Source organism: Canis lupus, chromosome 2 (assembly GCF_048164855.1).
Source record: "Canis lupus baileyi chromosome 2, mCanLup2.hap1, whole genome shotgun sequence".
Lineage (NCBI taxonomy): Eukaryota > Metazoa > Chordata > Mammalia > Carnivora > Canidae > Canis > Canis lupus.
In genome coordinates, this window is record NC_132839.1 from 29,563,268 (window position 1) to 29,587,465 (window position 24,198).

Sequence of the window (24,198 nt, forward strand, 5' to 3'; positions counted from 1 at the left end):
TTTTGGTGTAGAGCAAAACTGAGAGGAAAGTACAGAGATTTCCTATATACTCCCTACCCCTACACAGGAATAGCCTTCCCGATTATCAACATCTTCTACTAAAGTTGTACACTTGTTACAGTTGATGAACCTATACTGATGTATCGTTATCACCAAAGTCCATACTTTACATTTGGGTTTACTCTTGGTGTTGTACATTCTATGGCTTGGACAAATGTATAATGAGATGTATCTATGATTATGGTATGGTACAGGATATTTCCATTGCCCTACAAATTCTTTCTTGCTCTGCTTAATTTATCCCTCCTCTCCCCTCTCCAACCCCTGGCAACCACTGATGTTTTCACTGTCTCCATAATTTGCCTTTTCCAGAATATTATGCAGTTGGAATCACACAGTATATAGCCTTTTCAGATTTGCTTCTCTTATTTATTAGCGTGCGCTTAAGTTTCCTCTAGGTCTTCTCATGGCTTGATACCTGCTTTCTTTTTAGCATGGAATAATATTAATGTCTGAAGGACCACAGTTTACTTATTCATTCACCTACTGAAGGACATTTTGGTTGCTTCCAGGTTTTGGCAATTATGAATAATGCTTTTATAAATATCCACGTGCAGGTTTCTGGGTGGGCATATTTTTTTAACCCCTTTAGGTAAATGCCAAGGGATGCTATTGCTGGATTGTATGATAGGAGTACTTTTAATTCTGTAAGAAATTGACAAATTGGCTTCCAAATGGCTGTCCCACTTTGCAATCATGCCAGTAATGGGAGTTCCTATTGTGTCACATTTAGTGTTTTAAGTGTTCCAGATTTTGGCTTTTTTTTTTAAATTATTTTTTTATTTTAACAGGTGTGCAATGGTATTTCATGATTATCTGTGTGGTCTTTGGAGGAGTGGAGCCTTGAACGGCCCCACCTCCTCCTGGGGCGGGGGTGGGGGGCAGTTGGTGTTTCGCTGAACTTCTGACAGTCTCCGGCTCTGGCTCTCCAGGGTTCAATGCGCGTGCGGAGGGGAAAGAATAAGGAAAGAGCGAAGGAGCTCAGATCTTGCGCCGGCAGCCTGGGGAGCTTTACGGGCCGCTCCCGGCTGCCGCGTGGCTCTGTCTTACTCGCCGCTGGTGGCCCGGTGGCCCGGGGCCAGCAGGAAGCACCCGCTTAGCCCCGCGGACCGCCCCGGGAGCAGCGCTTCTCGGGGGACCCAGAGGCACGGCGGGGAGGGGCTGGGGCTTCGTGGGGGCGGCTGCGAAAGGAATACGGCGGGCAGGCGCGGGAAGAGCGGTGGACAGCAGCCCCCGAAAGGAAAGGCGATCGTCGCGGATTTAGGAAACCTGATAGGGTGTGTTGGAGGGCACGGCGGAGGAAATCTGAAAGCCACTCGTTTACTACTCGTTTTACTACTGAAGTCAAAGCGCCCGGGCTCCCGACACCTGCTTCAGGCATCAGACCGGGTACAACCGGTTACTGCTCTTCAAAAAACCCTGAAAAGCCGAGCGGCCCTGCAGGCCCCGCCCCCGGCCTCCCTGGCGCCCCGCCCCACCCCACCCGCAGCCCTTCAGCCGCTCGGAAAGCCCGGAGAAGGGAATCCCGGCGCGCCGGGAGCGGCCGACGAGGGCTCCGGCCAGCCGCGCACTGGGCATGCGCGCGGGGGGGCGGAGGGGCGGGGGGAACGCCAGCCGGCGGAGGGGCCGTGACGAGCCCGGAAGCGCCCGCGCGCCGCTCGGCTCCACAAGTAGTTTCGTCCGGCGCCCCGGGTCGGGAGCCCTCGGAGAGACCCCCGGCGGCCCCTGGCCGGACCCCAGCCCGCGCCGCAGCGATGTCCGGCAACAGCTTCGCTTACAGTGAGCAGGCCGGCGGCGGGGAGGCGACGGAGCTGGGCCAGGAGGCGACCTCGACCGTTTCCCCCTCCGGCGCCTTCGGCCTCTTCAGCAGCGATTTGAAGAAGTGAGGAGAAAGGTTTGGGGTGTGGAGGCGGGACGGAGGAGCTGGGGACCCGAGGGGCGGGCGGCGGGCCTGGGCTCCCTGCGGGGGCGGGGCGGGGCGGGTGTCCCTGAGCCCTCCGGGGGTGGCCGGGTGAGCCCTCCGGGGGTGGCCCTGAGCCCGCCGGAGGGCCCGGGTGAGCGTGTCGGGGGCTCTCGGAGGCCTGACTTGAGTGAGAAGAGCTGTTCGCAGAGCTCAGGTCTCGTTCCCAAGATCCGACGGAGTCAGCCTGCGCCGGGGCGCGGGAATCCGAGTTGTGAACGGACACCTCCTGCTAATTTAATATTTACTGGACCAGACTTGGGGGATTGCGCGTTGTGAGGGTGAAAGAGGCGCTCGCAGAGCCGCGGGCGCGTTGGAGCGGTCGTCCCCCGCCGGGGGGAGGGGGGGCCCTCCGCGAGCGGCGGAGACGCAGGGGGCCGCCCGCCCTCCCGCGACCTTCCGGGCCGGGGCCGTCGCCTCACGGGGAGAACCCCTCAAGCCCAGACAGAGTAGTGAGCCTGTGAGTAGAGAACAGTGTGCCTGTGAACAGATTCTAAAGTTTTACAAGTTAATAACGTGAATCGTACTTTATTATTTTATTTTTAAAAGATTTTACTTTTTCGTGAGAGAGAAACGGGGCGGGAGGGGGGGCCGGCTCGCTGCGGAGAGCCCGGCCGGGGCTGACCCCGGACGGCGCCCTGGAGCAGCAGGCGGGGCGCTCGGCCGCGGAGCACCGCGTCCCGTAATGTGAATTTTATTTTATTTTTATTTATTTATTTATTTTTCGTAATGTGAATCTTAAAGACAAATACTAAACCGTGTAGAGTTTTTTTTTTTTTTTTTTTTTAAGTAAAGATATTATGTACCATCGAAAACTGGAGAGAAAACCTCCCCAAACTTTTTGGTTGGAGGGGTTTTAAACTTAGAGAATCCTGGTAACTTTATATTTTATTGTAATCATTTTTATATTTTTTCTTGTTTTTAATGTCTTATTATTAGACTGTGGTCACATCATAGGCCGTCACTAGATTTATGCTGAATTAAGTGAAAGTAGCCGTGCTGATGGCTTTGCAGGTGTCAGAAGAGTATGATTCAAATCCAACTTAAATTTTACTAACAAGATAGGGCAGTCTGGAGAGTTGCTAGTAGTTGCAGTGGGGTTTAAATTTTGTTTGTACCAAGCTGACCGAAGTCTTCTATACAGCGTGTAGAATCCAGTTTTCCGTCCCCGCCCCCTTGTTCTCAGGTAAGGTAACGGATTTTTTTTTTTTTCATTTTTCATTCAGTGCATTTAGATGATGGATTGTTCTAATAGGAAGTTTGCTGCAGCTTTACACTTCTTTTAGCAAAAATGTTCGGCTGTTGAATTAACTCTGTAAGTCTGCCTCTGTTTTGCATGTGATTTACTTGCAATTAATTTACGTGTATGGTTTGTTACCTTTTTCTTAGAGCTTCTGATTTCCTATCTTGTCAGATCTGGGTGTAGTTTGGAGAAAGATGTATGGCTTTGACTAAGAACAGTGCTGTTGAGGTGTCAAGCAGGTTGGAGTTAAAATAAAAATAGCTTACATTTGGCAGCCCCAGTGACCCAGCGGTTTAGCGCAGCCTTTGGTCCAGGGCGTGATCCTGGAGACCTGGGATCGAGTCCCACGTCAGGCTCCCTTCATGGAGCCTGCTTCTCTCTCTGCCTGTGTTTCTGCCTCTCTCCCTCTGTGTCTCTTACGAATGAATAAATAAAATCTTAAAAAAAAAAAAAAAAGCTAACATTCATGGAGTGCTTGTGTGTTTGTGTTCTACATTTATTATCTTACTCGATCCTCACAACCTCAGTGGTTTGTTACCAGATACTTATTTGATTCCACTTGCAAATGAAGAAATTAGAGCGCAAGTGATTACCTTGTCCAAGATCACAAAGCTACAGTGCTGCACTTTGAATTTGAATGCAGACGTTCTAATCTGAGAGCCCATTCTTGAACACTTGGATATGCTACTATTTGATGAAATTTATGATGCTTTTATTAGAGAATGCACACATCTCATTAAAAATGTAAAACTTTGAAAAGTAGTTGTAGACATTATATTACCTTGAAGCTTCCAGGAACATTTTGGTTATTGAACTGCAATCTAGTGAGATTGTATAGGAGCAAGGGGACACCTGGAAGTGGTCTTTTAATCTCTCATGAGTTTACATTCTTTTATAAAATCATAATATTTCTTGCCTTTTTTTTAAGCCAAATGGTAAAATTTATGTAAAAAAATTTAAAGCTTACCCTGTTTCTCTGCTGTCATTTTTTTTTGAGGTGTACTTGACATGTAACATTAATTTCAGGTATATGACAATGATTCAATATTTGTACGTATTCAGAGATGATCACGACAATAAGTCTAGTTAACATCTAGTTAACACCATGTCTCTTAATTTTTCTTTCTTGTGATGAGGACTTTTTTTTTTTTTTTTTAAGATTTTATTTATTTATTCATTCATGAGAGACACACACAGAGAAAGAGAGAGAGAGAGAGGCAGAGACACAGGCAGAGAGAGAAGCAGGCTCTAGTCCATGCAGGGAGCCCGATGTGGGACTGATCCTGGGACTCCAGAATCACGCCCAGGGCCAAAGGCAGGCGCTCAGCCGCTGAGCCACCCAGGCGTCCAGTGATGAGGACTTTTAAGATTTACTTTCAGCAACTTTTAAATATGCAGTACTATGTTACTGACTATAGTGGCATGCTGTATCCCATGATTCACTTGTTTTATAACTGGAAGGTAGACCTTTTGACTCCCTCCATGCATTCATTCATTAGCTCTGCTCTAATTTTTGATGGTTGAGTCTGAAGTATTTTCAGATTTCCAAAAAAGTTGCAAGAATAGTACAGAGAACTACCCTTTATGCAGATTCACCAATTACAAAGTTTTTTGCTACCTTGCTTTATTTCTTTCCACCTCCATGTATACTTAGACACACATATACATTCATATTGTGTTTTCTGATCCATTGTAGAATAGGTTGTATACATCATATCTTTTTACTCTTAATACCTTGGTATGTATTTTTTTAAGAATTGATATTTTCTTAACCAACTGTAGTACCATTATATTCAGGAAATGTAATATTAGTACAATTTTTAGTCTGTAATTCAGTGTTGTGATTTGTCCTGGTAAATAATTTATTGTTAGCATTTTTTTTTTCTGTCTAGTACAGCATCCAATCCAGGATAATGTACTTGATTTAGTTGTTGTATCTCTTGATCTCCTTTAATCTGAAATAGTTCCTCAACCTTTGGTTGTTTTGTTTTTTCCTTTTTAAGATTTTACTTATTTATTTGAGAGAGAGAGACAGAGCATGAGTGAGGGGAGGGGAGCAGAGAGAGAGGGAGAAGCAGAATTCCTGCTGAATGGGGAGTCTGATGCAAGGCTGGATCCCATGACTCTGAGATCATGACCTGAGCTGAAATCAGGAGTTAGATGCTTAATGGACTGCGCAACCCAGGTGCCCTCTTAACCTTTGTTTTTCACATACTATGGCACCTTTGAAGAATACAAGTGAATTATTTTACTCATGGTAATCACTTTGGATTTACTGGTGTTTCCTCATATTTAGATTCATGTTATGCATGACTGGTTAGAATAATATCATAGTAATGTGGCTTTCTCAGACTTGCTCCTGGAAATGTTCTGTTAAAATGTTGTCCATTATATTTCCCCCAGTAATCATTCTGTGAGGGATGATTTGAGGGCAGTGCAGATATCTTGCTCCTTATTAAATTTCACGGACTCTTAGATATAGCAACCTAGATAAATCTTCTGAACCATTCTTTTTTTTTCTTTTTCTTTTTTTAAGATTTATTTATTTCAGAGATAGAGTGAGCAGGGGGAGGGAGAGAGAGAGAGAATCCCCAAGCAGACCCTCGACTGAGCACAGAGCCCAACTTGGGGCTTAGTCCCGGGACCCTGAGATCACGACCTAGCTGAAATCAAGAGTTGGCCGCTTAGCCACGGAAGTGCTCCTCTCTTGAACCATTCTTAATCACAATGGCTGCAAAGTGTTGATTTCCAGCTCTCTGACTTCTATTCTGCTGTTTGGCATCTTGTCCTAAAGCTTTATGTCCTTTGATCCTTCATTGACCATCTCAAGGATGCCTAAATACTTCCTAGGGATGGGATCATCGATAATTTGTTTTTTTGAATTTAATCTTATTTATCAACCTTTTTTGTCCCTTTCTCCCTTTAAACAAAACCAGAATTAGGGAGTTTTAGATCATTTTAGAAAAGCAGGTCATTTATTGGTTAATTAAGACTGTGTATTTGATTATTGGCCTCAAGATTTTCAGTTTTTTCATTTAGTAAAGAGATATTTTTTCTGTATTCCTTTTGTGATTTTTGTCGATTTTTTTGCTTTTAGTTTTTTTCTGAATTGCTTCCTGCTTTGTCTTAAAGAAGTTCTTTTTTTTTTAAATAAATTTTTATTTATTTATGATAGTCACACAGAGAGAGAGAGAGAGAGAGAGGCAGAGACACAGGCAGAGAGAGAAGCAGGCTCCATGCACCGGGAGCCCGACGTGGGATTCGATCCCGGGTCTCCAGGATCGCGCCCTGGGCCAAAGGAGGCGCCAAACCACTGCGCCACCCAGGGATCCCAAGAAGTTCTTTTATCTTAACCAGTTTGATTCTGTGTGTGTAATTTAAAGTAATTTTAATAATTTTATATCTAGATTAAACATTTATTTCTGGAAAGAAACAGAGAAGACTAATTTTTCTTAACAATAATGAAAGTACTAAATTTCTGTGTTCTTTTTTTTTTTTTTTTTTTAAAGATTTTATTTATTTATTCATGAGAGCGAGAGAGAGACAGAGACAGACACAGAGGGAGAAGCAGGCTTCACACAAGGAGCCTGATGTGGGACTTGATCCCGGGAATCCGGATTCATGCCCTTAGCCAAAGGCAGACACTCAACCGCTGAGCCACCCAGGCATCCCAAAAAGTACTAAATTTCTGAATCTCCCCTCTTTTGAGAGTATCATGGTGTATTAGGAAGAACATTGGACCTAGAGTGAGAAGACATAAGTTTAAGTTCCTGTTTTCCACTAGTAATAATCTCTTCAAATTTAAGGGTCCTCTTTTCTAGAAATGATATGATATTCGCGTATTTTGTTTTTTTTTTAATAAATTTATTTTTTATTGGTGTTCAATTTACTAACATACAGAATAACACCCAGTGCTCATCCCGCCAAGTGCCCCCCACCCCAGTGCCTGTCACCCATTCACCCCCACCCCCCGCCCTCCTCCCCTTCCACCACCCCTAATTCCTTTCCCAGAGTTAGGAGTCTTTATGTTCTGTCTCCCTTTCTGATATTTCCCACACATTTCTTCTCCCTTCTCTTATATTCCCTTTCACTATTATTTATATTCCCCAAATGAATGAGAACATATAATGTTTGTCCTTCTCCGATTGACTTACTTCATTCAGCATGATACCCTCCAGTTCCATCCACGTTGAAGCAAATGGTGGGTATTTGTCATTTCTAATGGCTGAGTAATATTCCATTGTATACATAAACAACATCTTCTTTATCCATTCATCTTTTGATGAACACCGAGGCTCCTTCCACAGTTTGGCTATTGTGGCCATTGCTGCTAGAAACATCGGGGTGCAGGTGTCCCGGCGTTTCATTGCATCTGTATCTTTGGGGTAAATCCCCAACAGTGCAATTGCTGGGTCGTAGGGCAGGTCTATTTTTAACTGTTTGAGGAACCTCCACACAGTTTTCCAGAGTGGCTGCACCAGTTCACATTCCCACCAACAGTGTAAGAGGGTTCTCTTTTCTCAGCATCCTCTCCAGCATTTGTGGTTTCCTGCCTTGTTAATTTTCCCCATTCTCACTGGTGTGAGGTGGTATCTCATTGTGGTTTTGATTTGTATTTCCCTGATGGCAAGTGATGCAGAGCATTTTCTCATGTGCGTGTTGGCCATGTCTATGTCTTCCTCTGTGAGATTTCTCTTCATGTCTTTTGCCCATTTCATGATTGGATTGTTTGTTTCTTTGCTGTTGAGTTTAATAAGTTCTTTATACATCTTGGAAACTAGCCCTTTATCTGATACGTCATTTGCAAATATCTTCTCCCATTCTGTAGGTTGTCTTTTAGTTTTGTTGACTGTATCCTTTGCTGTGCAAAAGCTTCTTATCTTGATGAAGTCCCGATAATTCATTTTTGCTTTTGTTTCTTTTGCCTTTGTGGATGTATCTTGCAAGAAGTTACTGTGGCTGAGTTCAAAAAGGGTGTTGCCTGTGTTCTCTAGGATTTTGATGGAATCTTGTCTCACATATTTGAGTATTTTGTGAGGTTTTCATAAGATGGTAGAGTTGAAAGTTTGAAAAACCTGGTGGAAGCTTCACTGAGGTGCTGATATTATGGGTCTTAAAGCCCCAGTTTTTTGCCAGGTGAGGAAAGGGGGAGTTGCTCAGAGTTGCAAAAGAAATGCCTGTTCAGATGAGACAAAATGTTTACATTTTTAACTGTAGGCAGTATTTAAAGCATGGGACTAGGCAAACAATCCCTACATCCCCTTGCCCTGGGAGAACCACTCTTATTTAGAAAAGAAGGCAGTTTAGACAAAACCTGAGAGAACACTAACATTTAGAGTTAGATGTAAGAACTAAAGAAAGAGACTCAGAGGGCTAGGAAACCAGAGAAAGGTTTAAAAAAAAAAATGATGAGGGGGATGGGAACTGAGAGGATAGTCAATAGGAGGAAATGGTCAATATGTTAGGAGTTGCATAATGAGGATAATCTAAATGCAGGCTGACTAGAGGCAATTGGGCTTAACAGTAAAAAGTGACCTTAGCAACCAGGAATTTAGCAATGCAGTACCTCCTTAAACACATTGAAAGGTAGCATTTTTAGTTTCTGCTGAAATTGGGGTGGCTTTTCATTTGTTTAGATTCACATAGCTGATTTCAACCCAAACAAGGGGCTGCAATGCATTGCTGTGGTCATATTATGTCACGTAGTACGGGGTAGTCAATGTTACATCAGTGTTTTTGTATTTCATTAATGAAGCCTAGCTTACTTTTTAAACTTGTTTATTTATTGTCAATTTTACAACATCAGCCATGAAAATTACATATAATCCTTTAACCTTTTGTATCAGTGTTTCTCAGTGGAGTCTCCGAGGAAGAGTACATGGGTCTGTGCTTTCTGTGTACAGTAAATCTGCTTCTCTGCTACTTGTTTTCTCATTCAGGATAGCATATGGAAGTGCAGCTGAATGAGAGTAACCTTTTTATAGGATGTTCTTGAGTTCACTTTATTAAAAACAAAGATAAACCAGTCCCAGATGTCAGTACTTTATAAATAGTAACCTATTATTTTGGAGATGCTTGAAAGAGTCATTGTGTCTCCTAAGAGGTTCTAAACTTTTTTGTGTGATTGTTTCCATTTTTAATTTTTATTATTTAATTTTAATTAAGGTTTATATCATAGTTTTGTTATTTTTTTCATTTAATGCTTTTTTATAGTTAAACTTGTTCAAAGCTTGCTCTGCATTCTTTCACTTGTCCCAGTATTTCATGTTGACAATTTTATCTCATTCAGTCATATTGTATTTTCAGGTTATATAGTTACAAAATGAATATTTGTTGAATATTGTATAAGAGAATCTATTTGGGGCACCAGGGTGGCTCAGGCAGTTGAGTCCTGGACTCCTGATCCCATGGTTGTGCGTTTGAGCCCTGTTGGGCTCTGTGCAGGGTGAGGAGCCTATTTAAAAAAAACAAAAAACAAAAAACTTCATAAAGATGGTGTAATTTATGTGAAGGAATATATATATATATATATATATATTTTTTTTTTTTTTTCTGAGAGAGTGTACACAGGTAGTGGGTGAGGGGCACAGGGAGAGAGAGAATCTTAAGCTGACTCCGTGGAGTCCACCATGGAGCCCAAGCCTTGCATGGAGCCCAAGCCTTGCATGAACCCCAGTGTGGAGCTCGATCTCACAACCCTGATTATCATGTGAACCAAGATCGAGTTGGAGGCTCAACCAGCTCTGCCACCCTGGCACCCCTCTGAGAAGGAATAATACCTACCAAGAGGTATTTATTTTAAGCCTTTACTTAATGTAAACAATGCTTTTCTGAAGAAAATGGAAATGCTGGAATTTTGAAATGTCAAACATTTTAGTTTGAGATTCTGAGAGTGTTGGAGCTCTGAGCTATTAGCATATTATGAAGAGGTACAGGCTTCTCATTGTTAATTCTCTTGTTGCTCAGAAGTCCAGAGTTGCAAGTGAGAAAATACACTCCACTAATGATTTCTGTAGCATATTGTTGTTCCTCAAATATATTTGAAGGACATATGTGCAAGTATATTATTGTCTTTAACAACATATTTACCATGTTACATATATAAGTTGGATTCAATTTTTTGTTTATAAAGGGCACGTAAAATTCTAGGCAATTTCAGTATTCTATTGATCTTTGACTTAGTTAATTTCGTGTGTTCCAAGATGGCTATTAATAGAAGAAGAAAGTGTAGAATGGTATCTGTAGTGCATTCCCAGCTAGATGAGCTTATTGTTTTGTCTTTGCATAAATAACATTTCTAGTTTTATAAAAGGCCAACTCTTAAGGATTGTCACTTCAGTGGTACAGTAGGGTTTCTCTAATTCTTGAAATATACTTCAAATCAAGTAAAATTTTACCACATTGAAGAAAATGATGAAATACTGCCTGTAAGCAGATTCCTGCTTTGCAACAGATTATAGAAGTGTTCCATTTTGTTTGTTTGCATTTCTTCTACGAGGAGTCAGTTCTGACTTTCACAATCTACCTTAATAAATGTTCAGCCAAGAAATATTCATCTTTTTTTTTTTTTTGAAATATTCATCTTTTGCTACAGGATGTTATTTTAAGATCACTGATCTGGTGAAATCCAAGGAGAATATCTCAAATACTTAAATTTCAGCCTTATGGTTGAATCCCAAGATGTGACATATTACATTATTTCTAGGCAGGTTTTTGTTTGTTTGTTTAAGTAAACACTTTCCGAACTTGGGGCTCAAGCTCAAGACCCCAAGATCAAAAGTTGGATGTTCTACCAACTGAGCCAGCCACTTGCCCCTTGTTTCTAAAAAGTATTTAGAATTTAGAGCAACATTACTAGAAGGAATGATTAAAACAAAGGAGACAGATGGTTGGTTGAAATGTTTTTTACTGCATGAAAAGTTACAAATGATCATGGAATGACAAATGTATTACAGTGAAATAATTTGACAGTATTGTAGTTGTGCGTAGAGATGAACTACTGACAAAAACAAATTGCTTGTAGTCCAAATTCAGAATTTAAAGTGAGGCACCCAAAGTAGAATAATCAATGGAAAATGATTTTCCTTTATTTCATATTATTATGAATAACGTTCATTGGTTTGTGTATTTGGGGAAGACTTATTTAGCATATCAGCTGGAAAGAGCTTGTAGGTAAAGAGAAATGAACAATTTATAGTCAGTGTCTGCTATTGATGGGCTGATTTTTTGTATTGCTGATAAGAGCTGATCTAATTTGAAGGTCAATGTCTTCAGTTTTTCAGCTGAGTTGGCATGGCAGCTGGACAAGAGAGAGGTGTGTGAATAATGCTAGTTCCAAAATCATGAGTTGGTAGAGGTACACATTACTCAGCTTTACTCTAGGGATGGGGTTTCTCAGAATTTCTTAAAGCCTAGGTTAGAATGAGGTCCTGAAGAATTAGGGGGAATTAGTACTATAAGGGCAAAGAGGTAAGGAGCAGAGTAGAAGGTGGGGGGCTAGATAAGTGTAGGGCCTTTGGATTTTACTTTGAGTCAGAGGAGCAGAGCAGCCTTTGGAGGGTTTTGAGCATTATGGGCTTTTAGAAGTCATTCAGTTACTATTAAGTGCCTGTTTGTACCAGTTATATTTCCTGCTTCAAAAAGATGTTAGTCTGTGGGGTGCTTAGGACCTGCTAATTCATTTCCAGTGTTTATTCAGTAATTTAAAAAAATTATAGAAGTAGGGGGCCTGGGTGGCTCAGTGGTTGAGTGTCTGCCTTAGGCTCAGGCCGTGATCCCGGGGTCCTGGGATCAAGTCCTTGGTTGGGTTCCCCATAGGGAGCCTATTTCTCCCTCTGCCTGTGTCTCTGCCTCTCTATGTGTGTCTCTCATGAATAAAGAAATGAAATCTTAAATTATAGAAATAATTTATTGATTTAACAAAAATGAATGCCTTTCTGTAGGCTAAGCATTTTTTAAATAAAGATTCTTCCCTCCTTCCTTCCTTCCTTCCTTCCTTCCTTCCTTCCTTCCTTCCTTCCTTCCTTCCTCTCTCTCTCTCTCTCTCTTTCTCTCTTTCTTTCTTTCCTTTTGACATAGAAAGAGAGGCAGAGACACACAGGCAGAGGAAGAAGCAGGCTCCATGCAGGGAGCCCAATCCCAGATCTCCAGGATCCCACCCCAGGCTGAAAGCGGCGCCAAGCCGCTGAGCCACCAGGGCTGCCCTAAGCATTGTTTTTGATGCTGGGGATTAAGTAGTGGACAGAATGCCTACTTTTATGAAGCATATATTCTAGTGGAGGGAAGACCATCAATAAAGAAGTTGGTACATAGTTGGTCATTTGATGATAAGTGCTGTGGAGAAAAATAAAGCAGAGAAAGTGGACAGAGGGTTAGGATGGAGATTTGGTTGAAGTTTGAAATAGCAGGGTCAGGAAAATGTCCTTGAGAATTTGTTAATGGAGTGGATACCTGAAGGAAATGAGCAAGTGACATGCAGCTGTCTTGAGGAGAGTATTGTCAGATGAAATAGCAAATGCCTGGGCCCTGACATGGGAGAATTTCTGACCCGTGTGAAGATCAACAGACAGGCCAATATAGCTGGAATAGAGTGAATGAAAGAAAAAGATACCAAGGAGAGACATAGGTTTTTTGCCTAAACAATTGTAAGTTTGGAATTGCTTGTCAACTAAAATCAGGTGTGTGAAGAGGAAGTTTGTTTGTTTATTTATTTAAAAGATTTTATGTATTTATTCATGAGACACACAGAGAGAGGCAGAGTCACAGGCAGAGGGAGAAGCAGGCTCCCTCCAGGGAGCCCGATATGGGACTTGATCCCGGGACTCCAGGATCATGCCCTGAGCTGAAGGCAGACACTCAACCACTGAGCCACCCAGGGATCCCCTGAATAGGAAGTTTTTAAAGGGAAGAGGAATCAAGCGCTTGAAAGCATATTAAGTTTGAGATGCCTATTAGATATCCACATGGAGATATTAGATAGGCAGTGGAGTGAATGAGTCTAGAGCTTAAGGGAGGTGTCAGATTGGAGATACATATTTGAGAGTCATCAGGTTATAGGTGGTGGTAAACACCATGGATTGGATGAGACACCAATGGGGTGAATCTAGAAAGGAAAGATAAGAGTAATAAGCCCTGGAGCAATTGCCCTGGAGCAGTTGGGTCAAATAGTGCCAATAGTGTCAAGTAAGATGATTACTGACAAGACAGTTTTGGATTTGTCATTGTGGAGGATTTTGGTGATCTTGACAAGCAGTTCAGATGCAGAGGTGGGGCTGAAAGCCTGACTGAAGTGGGTTTAAGAGAAAAAGGAGAGGAATCTCAGTATGTATTAGGGTATAGGGGAGCAGAGAAATGGAGTGGCACCTGGAAGGGAAAATTAAATCAAGGGATTTTTTTTTTTAAGGATGGGAAAAACTGTAGTATCCTGTTTGCTAATAGAACCATCTGATATAGAGGAGGAAAAGTTGATGATGTAACCAAGGTGAAAGAGTCACTGGACTGATTGATACTTCTCTTGTTAGAGAAAATTTAGCAAATACAGATTAGTTAAAAAGATAACGACCCTCATTTCAGCACCAAGAGAGAATAATTTACCATAATGTAGATCTTCCCTATTCTTGTTCTTTTGCATATATTGTGTATTTTGAAAGCAAAGCTGTATGCCTTTGTAGTATAATAGGCGTTATAATTTGTACTTTACATTTACTAATATATGGAGTCTGTTCATTTCTTAAAGTGGTAGTCCTTTTAGGAATATTATATTTAAGCCACAAACTTGGAAGAAGCACCAAACTTTTAGAAAAGTGAACAACTGTGATAATACAATGAAATTATATAGCTAGCTCCACTGAAGATTTTATTTTATTTTATTTTATTTTATTTTATTTTATTTTATTTTATTTTATTTATTTTTTCCACTGAAGATTTTAAATTAGTGTCTTGTATAGAGTGGAACCTTATTAATTATTAATCATATAATTAAAGGGAATTATCTAACAAAAGAATCAGTACTTGTGATGTTAGATGGTAGCAGTGACCAGGGCTTTCTGCATATACCTGTGTATACTAGGTAGAGGGAGTAGTATATACATAGGTTTATAGCTGTGCTGTTCAATACGGTAGCCACTAGCCAAATTTAAATAATTATAATTTTAAAATTCAGTTTCTTAGTCACATTACCCACATTTTTATGTGCTTAATGTAGCTAGCAGTTACTGTATTGAATAGTGAAGATAAAGAACATTCCTTTTATCACAATATTTTGTTAGACACTGGTTTAGAGGCTGAATTTAGGGCTTATTTAGGAAATAGGAAAGAGTTCAATATGTTTGGAGCACAGTTGGAGGGAAATGAGGGACTGGTGAAAGATGATTAATAGGTTATCAGGGTCTATATTATGAAGGGTCTTGTGTACTATGCTCAGGAATTTGGACTGTGCCCTGGAGGTGTACCCACAGTAAGGAGCTCCAAAGGATTTTAAATAGAGGAGCAACATAGTGATACATTTTAGAAAAGTCAGTCTGGCTGCACTGGGTTTTGGGAATTGGTCAACTATGTGAATGGTGATGATGTTCTGTGATACTAGAGGCACAGAAGATAAAGCAATCTTGGAGTGAGGCAGGAAAGTGTTGAGTTCCAATTTGGATCTATTGAGTTTGAGATGATAGTTGGGCATCCATTAAGCAGTTATGTACACGGAGGTGGCACTCAGGAGATATACCTGGGCTAGAATGTGGATATGGGAGTCATCAGTTAGTAGATGATTTTGGAAGCCATTGAAAGGAAGGTATGTGGTATGAGGGGAAGGCCAAGGAAGAATCTTTAGTAAAGTCAAGAAGTGGGAGAATTGAAGCTTAACTTAGAAGACCAAGAAGAGAGAATGAAGTTTGGGGAAACTCTCACTGTTTGCACAGTGACTGCTAGAAAATTTGAAGCAAAATTTGAGGTGTATGACTAGCAAGTGTAGGGAGCTTTGTGGCGTATTAGCCTTACTCTTCTATTTTGATTTCCTTATTTTTCCTTTCCCCATTAAAATGATAAAATGTTGCTCTCTGTTATGAATAATTGAATATCTCCCTTAAAGTTGGGGAACAGAACAGTACATAAATATACCTAAGTAATTGTGGGAGACAGTAAGTGTTACTTTTGTCCCTTGTGGCTCCTACTCCATGCTACCATCACCATAGTTGTCAAACCTTTATTGAGTGGTTTCTCTGTTTTGCCTCTTCTTAGATTGGGAGACACAAACCAGCATTATAATAGTAATAATAGCAGTAATAATACCTTACATTTTTATAGTACTTTCATTTTTTGTGGCTTTCTAGCCATCCATCTCATATGTCTCAAGAATTCAGAAGTCCTCCAGTCTTCATGGTAACATACTAGTCCTGTCTTCTCTCCTGCCTGTGGAACCTTGGTGACAGAATTAGGTCTAAATTCTTTCTGTTCAAAACCATCCATTGTCGAGTGCCTGGGTGGCTCAGTGGGTTCAGCGTCTGCCTTCAGCTCAGGTCATGACCAGAATCCTGGGATCAAGCCCCACATCAGACTCCCTGCTCTGTGGGGAGTCTGCTCCTCCCTCTGCCTCTTCCCGTCCCCTTGCTTGTGCTCTCTCTTGTGTTCTCTCTCACATAAATAAATAAAAATCTTAAAACCCCATAAACCAAATCAAAACCCCAAACCACCCATTGTTGATAGACTTGATGCTCTTTTTTTCCCATCCTTATACTTCATGCTGTAGACATCTTCAGGTCCTGCTTAACTCAGGCCTCTTTTGTCTTGATTTTTTTTTTTAAGATTTTATTTATTTATTCATGAGAGACACAGAGAGAGAAAGAGAGAGAGAGAGAGAGAGAGAGGCAGAGACACAGGCAGAGGGAGAAGCAGGCTCCACGCGAGGAGCCTGACGTGGGACTCGAGATCTCGGAACTCCAGGATCACACCCCGGGCCAAAGGCAGGTGCTAAACCGCTGAGCCACCCAGGGATCCCTTCTTTTGTCTTGATTATTTGCAACAAAGGCATATAAAATTTTTCTGTTTACTAGTGTTATGGGTATGGATGCCCTTTTCACTCCATCTAACTTTATATCCTATTACCTTGTCATTCAAATGTTTTGAGGTGAGAGAGCAATTCATACTATGACTAAATGTACTTTTCATTAGATTTAATCAAATTCTGTCAAAAATCTCTTCTTGAGATATGTTTGTGGTATTAGGTCAATATAACATTGGCCCCCAAATTTTTGGGAATGAAAAAAGGGAAAAGCATAGTATCTAAAGAACATTAGCCCCAAATAGTGTGAGCAGTTAGATTACTAAAGAAATACAAATAACTCCTGTGCTGGTCATCAAAGGAATGCAAACATACTTCCTACTTTCACATATGAAATAATAGTGACCATAGAGAGTGGTTTTTGATCTATTTTTATGTATACACTAAACCGTGGGCAATTGTGTGTCATTGTGCAGAATTTTTGTTGAAATCTTACCTAGTCCTTGAAATCTAGGAGCATGGGACACTCATTCTGAGTATATGAACTCACAACCTTTGGGGGCAGTGAGAGTTTCACAAATACTTTTATGTACATTAATAAAATAAAAATAGATAACTTATTAAATAGTACATGTTGTAGAAATGCCAGGGTTAATTAAAAGTAAATTAAATAAAGTTAGATTCTGGCTATTTAACAATATCAATAATTATAAAATGACAGATTGGTTTTCTCAGGGTGATTGGATAGTTAAACACTTCTTTAAAGAGAAGATATGGTTAAGTGCCTGTAGTCAGAAGTGTTTTGGTTTACATACATTCACACCCACATACACAGAGTGCTGTGTATACTGGTACCTTGAATATTCCTTGACAAGTGACTTTGGATGATAGTGACTACAAATGATTTTTTCTTATTTTCTTTAGCATTCTTAGTATTTTGAAAGTTTTCATTAATGTAGCAAAAAGTTATAAATATTTTCAATATAATTTGGTCAGTAGTATGTTTTATATTTCAAAACTTTAAAATCACATGTGGAAATAATATTTTGAAAATGATAGTTTTAGATGACGATCTTTTCAAAAGATGGCAGAACTTAAAATAATCATGTAAATTTAGTGTTTTTAGATTCTATTCCTGTCAAATAGGAATTTGTAAGACATTTTTTCTGTTTCAGGGCCTACACAGCCAGCCTCAAGATACAGGACTTTTTAAAAAAAGGTGTAAAAAATGCATAGCATTGAATTTGCATCTTAACCACCTTTAAGTTCAGTAGTGTTAAGTGTATTCACATTGTCATGTAATAGATCTCTAGAACTTTTACATCTTGTAACACTGCCATGTGAGTTTTAAAAACTGAATTTTTTTGGTGAGATTCTCAAGTGCTTCAGGGACAAAGCTTATCTCAGGTAGAGATTGCATATTTGTTTCCTCAATTCCCTACACAGAAGGCTGATCCAAACTCATCAGATGGAAAACTTGCCTTCTGTGGCCTTGGAAAATTGTGTGTCATTTTTTTTAAGAATTTAAAAATTAATCTAGCTTTGAATTGGCATATCTTATTAACACAGTTGTAGAACACTTATATTTATTCTGCTATAGTTTATGAATTTCTTGGAGGAAAATCTAATACTAATACTCAAACTTGATGTACATACTGACTCTTTGGCATGTCTGTGTTTATGCCCATCTGTTACTGTGGCACCATGCCCGTTATTGTGGTGGCATGCCAATAGCAGTGAGGCATGTGAGCCAACAAAGATGAATTGTTTGGACGGAATGCACTATTCTGTAATACTAATTAATTTTGAGCTGATGAATCTACATCAGATAAAGTTAACCAAATACAGTGAAAATAATGTCAGTGAAAATAAAATTTATTTTGACTATACAGAAGTATATCACAGATGTTTTAGACTACTATTGAGAATAGTTGAAATTAGAGTTTATTACAGTTCCAGTGATGAGTTTTCTTTTCATAAAAATTGTGAATTTAAGAGAAAAAAATACAATAATTGTGGTAGATTATAGATTAGAGAGGAAGTACTGTAGCACTGTTATTGATTTTATTCTTACAAGATATTACTTTATAGTTCTTGAATTATAACAGAGGTTGACAGCAATGTGGTAAATCGGAAGAATGTTGAATTTCAAAGCAAGACTCAAATTTAATTGCTTTGCCATTTCTTAATTCTGTGGTGGTATACATAAAAGCTCTGTGAGTTCAGAATTTCTTATGTCTGTATAATCTTCTGCTTGTATGTTGTCCTTGTATTTTGTGAGCTTCAGTTTCCTTATCTATAAAATGGGAATAATAAAGCCACACGTGAGTCACAGAGACTTAGTGGTTCTAAAATAAAATGGTGTTGTAAGTTCTAGAAAACAATACAACTATCAGGTAGCTAAATAAATTAATTACGCATTAGAAATGCAAGGCATATTAGTGGCAAGGTAGTAATGTAGAATATACATAACTCTCATTCCCATACCCCCAGAGATCACCACAATTAGAAAGTTCTTACGTATCCTTACAGAAAAAATTTTAAAAATCAAATGATAATATATATACTGTTCGCTTATGTATCTTGCTTTTCCTTTAATCATCTAGGGAGGCCTTTCCATATTAGCATATGAAACTATGTACGTTTTCTACTATTCCTTTTAATTAGTTTTCATTTTGAAGGGTATTTGATTGATTGATTTCACTTTTTGTTGAATATAAGCAATACTGCAACATAAGTTTTTGCATACGTGTGAGAATTTACCTATTTATAATAAAAATTCCTAGAAATAGAGTTGTAGGTCAAAGGTTATTGCATTTTAAATTATGATAGATATTGCTAAATTACCTTCCAGATGGGTTGCACCAGTTTTCTCCCTCCACCAACAGTGAAGTCTGTTTCCCTTGCACCTTTGCCAATACTGGGTACCATCCAATTTCATAATATTTGCCAATCTTATAGGTGCAAAATGTTATTACATGGAGTCTTCATAATTGTATGTATTAAGTCTTTTCCCCCCAATTTATTGGCTTATTATTTCAGTGAATACTTCTAAATATCTTTTATACATTTCTTTCTTGACCAGCTCTTATTGATTAGTTAAGGATTCTATATATTTTAAGGAAATTACTCATTTTTTGCCCTCATTTATGGCATTTTTTTTAGTGTAAAGGTTTTAAAACCTTCTGTGTTCATATTTTTCTTTTCTTGCTTCTGGGACTCCTTCAATCTTTATCTTTTATAGAAAGTGACATTTTTGGTTTATAGTGCTTTTCAGCAATGAATCAACTTTCCCTGTGCCAACCAGTTTTTTGTCTCAGCACATATAAACTCAGTTGGCTCAGTGCTCTGTGAGATTTTCTTTAAAACTTTAGGGATGTGACGGGATCCCTGGGTGGTGCAGCGGTTTGGCGCCTGACTTTGGCCCAGGGCGCGATCCTGGAGACCCGGGATAGAGTCCCACATCGGGCTCCCGGTGCATGGAGCCTGCTTCTCCCTCTGCCTATGTCTCTGCCTCTCTCTCTCTCTCTCTCTCTCTCTCTGTGACTATCATAAATAAATAAAAATTAAAAAAAAATTTTAGGGATGTATTGTCATTTTCTAGAAGATATTCCTAAAATCCTGAGCAAATGGAGAACTTCCTTTCTGCTGCCTGCCAAGAAAGCAGGTAGCTGAGATCATTGATAAAAGGTTTGGCAAACATGGAGACTTCTTGTGGTAAACGTATGGCATCGTGGTTTTTAAAACTTGTATGCATGGGATGTATATCTGGAAGATGTAATCCTAGTTTTTAACCTTTATTAGGGTCATGGACCCTTTTGAGAATTTAGTGAAAGCTTGGAGTTTTTCTGTTTCCCTCTAAGGAACATGTTAGTATATGGTCTATATTCATTTATTCTTTGAACTGATATTTATTGTGTGCCTTTGTGAGCCTGTAGGAGTTCAGCGTGCTTGAGAAAACAACCATATCCTTCATTTACAAGTCCTTTGTAGATCTTCTGTTGGATCCTCATATATCCAGGTTCATTTCTGCCATAATGTCTGCAGAGTTCCTTTGGGTGGCTCCTTCTCATCATTTGAGACCTCTGCTTACATGATGATTACCTGGAGAGGCCTTTTGTGATCAGTCTTTATTGCATTACCGTATTTTAATTCTTTCAGTATTGCTGTCCGGTCTTTCTATCTACTTTTATGTTTTTCTTCCTTCTTTCTTCCCTCCCTTTTCTTTCCTTCATCTGTCATTTCTGTCATTCCCCTGACCCCCACCTACCTGCATTCAACTTAGAATGTAAGTTCGGCGAGGTCAGGGATCCCTGTATTTTGAACACTATCTGACATATGTGGATGTTGAGTTAATGAACTTACTAGTCATGGTAATAAGTGCTTTACAATAATCTTGTTAAGTCGTCATTGCAATCTATTCAAAGTAGATACTAACCTTAAGTTATTTGTTGGTTTTTCTCTGTAGTTTACTTTCTATTGACTTCTTCTCTTATCCTTTCTTACTTGTTCTTTGAGTTTAATTTGGTACTCTTTTTCTTGCTTCTTGAGAAGGAAACTTACATTTTGATTTACATTCTTTCTTCTTTTATGTTGCATTTAGAAATAAGGATTTACTTCTAAATACTGCTTTAGCTGCATCTCATGAGTTGCAGTATCATTCATTAGTCACTTAATATTTTTTTCTACTTTCCCTGATGATTTTAATTTCTTTGGCCCAGAGGTCAAAACATGTTGCTTTTTTTTTTTTCCCCAAACAACTGCATATTTTCTGGTTATTTTTCTGTTACTGATTTCTAGTTAGGTTCCACATACTCTATATGATTTGTAGACCTTTGAAAATTTGTTTATATCTATCATACAGTCTATTTTGGTAAATATTCTATGTGCACTTAAAAAGAATGTTTATTCTGCATTTTTTCTGTTTAGTGTTCTGTGCACGTCAGGCTAAGTTGGTTCTTCTGCTCGATTTTCTATATCTTTATTAAATTTTTTGTTCTTTCAGTTACTGAGAAGTGTGTTAAAATTGCTAGTCATGATTGTGGATGTGTATTTTTTTTTCTATTCTGTCAGCTATTACTTTATAAATGGAAGCTTTGAATTCAGAATACATATTAATTGGATGTATATTTGAAATTATTTTATCTTCCTTTTGAAAAGATGCCCTTTTATGTTCTGATAGCAGATCCTCAGCTTTTATTTGTTTGAAATTCACTTTATTTTCACTTTCAGTTTTGAAGGATGTTTTCAGTGGGTATAGAATTGTATGTTGTCTTTTTTCCCCTCCCTTTCAGCCCTTTAAAGGTGCTATTCCATTGTCTCTCCTCTCTAATGTCTGTCAAAAAGCTCGCTATCAGTATTATTGTTGGTCCTTTAAGTCAGGGGTTAGTAAACTATTGCCTGCCTCTTTATATAAAAGTAATGTTTTGTTAGAACCTAGCCATGCCCGTTTATGTGTATTGTCTGTAACTGCTTTCATTCTATAATGGTAGAATTGAGTAGGTACATCAGCGATGGTGTGGTCTGTAATGCCTAAATTATTTATCATCTGGGGCTACCTGGTTGACTCAGTTGGTAAAATCTGTGACCTGATCTTTGGGTCATGAGTTCAAGCCCCATGTGCAGTATAGAGTTTACTTAAAATAAAAAAAAACAAAAACAAAAACAAAAAACAGAGTTGCCTGGGTGGCATAATCACAAAGCCCACAGTGACCACTGAGCTAAATGCAAGCAAACTCATTAAGCAACCCACCTTGAAATAGCCATAGGCCCTAAATAATGAATGGGCTACTTACAACTAGGTATAGTTACTAAAAAGGAAAAATTCTATATGTTCCCATACCTCCTCACTCTGCCTGTAACTGTGGCCTCTCACCACCACCTCGTGGCAGAGTCTTTCTTTTGCTGCCTTGTCCACTGCTCCCTTGCAGTGTATTCCGTAAACTTCTATCTCCTTTATTCTGCTTTGGGTGAATTCTTTTACTGCCTGGGCTGCCAGCCTCCACCTAACTGGGATACCCTACAGTTTTCTCAAACTCCTAAGATACTATCCTTACTCTTCTCTTGTGGCCCTTCTGTGATCTTAAATTGAAAGTCTGGGATATTTGTACTTGGGAGAGACTTGAATTTCAGCTTCTCTACATAGTGGTGCCTAGTTACTAAAATCCCTGCATAGGCATTTAACCTCTGAACTGCTATTTTCTGTTGGGTTTCCAGGAATCATGCCCTGAGAAAATGTAGACTGAGTACTTGAAGGGATTTTTATGTGTACCTTTTCATTGATTCTCTTTTGTATTTTGCCCTTTAAGTTCCATTCCCTCTATTAGCTATGAATTTCAACACTGTCTCCTTAGTGTATTAAAACTGTCATTTCCTGTTGAGTTCTCATCTCCCAAATGGTAGTTGGGGAAATATACTCAGGGAAAAAACTGGCATGAACCAGGAGCTCACTTTGTGTACTTCTCTCTTCCTCCTAGGATTTTAGCTCCATAAGTCCTGCCTGCATTGGTTGATCTCCAGTGCCTTCAGAAGTTACTTATTTCTTCCAGCTTCTATAGTTATTTTCTGTGGCAGTTTTAGTTTCTTACAGAACCCTGGGCAGATATGGAAGTCCCTACAGTATATTGTAAACATAGCAGCTGGAATGATTCCATCACATTGATTGATTGATTGATTGCCACATATATTTAGATCATGACTCTCCTCTAGTCAAAATCCTCCAATGGTTCCTATTTTCGTTTAGAGAAAAGGCCAAAGCTTTTAGTATACTTTATTCCCCTTTCATTGTCTCTTCTGCCTAGAGTGCTTCTCGTCTCTGCCCCTCACTCCCACTATCTGGCCAACTCCTTTACTAGGAAATCTTTGCTCAGATGTCTATTTATTTAGCTTACTCTGACTACCTTCTTTAAAATTGCCTCCTCTGTTCCTTCCCATATTCTCTTCCCTCTGCTCTATTTTTTTCCTCATGTATCACCTCAGGAATTTAAGATGGAGGAATAGGGGTCAATTGTATCAAATGTAGAGGAGTAATCTAAAAGTATACATAGGATTTTAATGGATTTTTAAATTTGGAAGTTGTTACCTTTGTGAGAGAAGTTTTAATGAAGAGTAAGGGAGAAAAAGATTACCAAGGGTTGAAGAAGTGGGGATAGCAATTGTACACTATTGCTTTTTTAGTTTTGTGAACAGTATAGGAGGAAAAGCTCATATTTATTTGGATACTTTATAGTTAGTTTTTTAGGGGATTAATAGTTGGATGATTAGGTAGCTGGAGTTTTCTGTTTTTACTTACTCTTATATTTATTAAGTCAGCACTTTGTGCCAAAAAACTATACAGTATTCTGAGTATCATCTGAGGGAAGGATAGGCCATAATTAAATTGAAAGTTCTTAAGCTTTCATATTATGTACATAAATGTATCATGAGGGCCATTCCCTTTAGCTTCTTAGCACTAGAACAAAGTGAATTCTGACTCTTGTTCCCAGGTGTTTTTTTGTGCATACCTATTAATGTGTACAATGTAACACTTAGAGTAGAAACATTTTTCATTTATGTGGTTCATAAAGCATGCAGAGGTGCCTATGTGTTAGGATTTTATTTTATTTTTTTGGCAGGGCTTGAAAAGGTCCACCTTCCTCTCAAAGATTGATATATCTTTTGGGGACATACCTCCAATTAGAAATTGCTATTCCATATCACTTTTCCTAGTGCATCATTCCTGGATTTAAGTTTCAAGTGTTGCTTTTTATGGTACATGAATTTTGTTGAGTGTTTTGAGGAAAAAAATGGTGATTGTGTGTATTGCAGTGCTTGCAAGCTGATGAAAGACCTATTTTTTTCTTTCAAGTTTTCAGTCCATCATGGTTGTATCTTCTGTAAAATACAGTAAGAAATAAATCACTAGAAAAATGGAATGAAAGAAAGCATGCAAATGCATTCTCCAGT

General features: G+C 39.3%; 1 protein-coding gene across 8 annotated transcripts in view; it reads left to right on the forward strand.

Annotated features, from left to right (window-relative positions):
- The first annotated feature begins 1,653 nt into the window (after positions 1-1,653).
- The window catches only part of AP3B1 (adaptor related protein complex 3 subunit beta 1), a 265,515-nt gene continuing 242,970 nt past the window's right edge, over positions 1,654-24,198 (forward strand). For 5 of the 8 annotated variants that reach the window (XR_012015574.1, XM_072794100.1, XM_072794111.1 and 2 more), the window contains exon 1: positions 1,654-1,942. Coding sequence is in view for 6 of the 8 variants with exons in the window: in XM_072794100.1 (XP_072650201.1) it covers positions 1,815-1,942 (128 nt within the window). In the remaining 2 variants the exon portion in view is untranslated. The remainder of the gene's footprint in view (positions 1,943-24,198) is intronic. The other 3 variants (XM_072794118.1, XM_072794101.1, XM_072794104.1) reach the window with 3 other exon arrangements.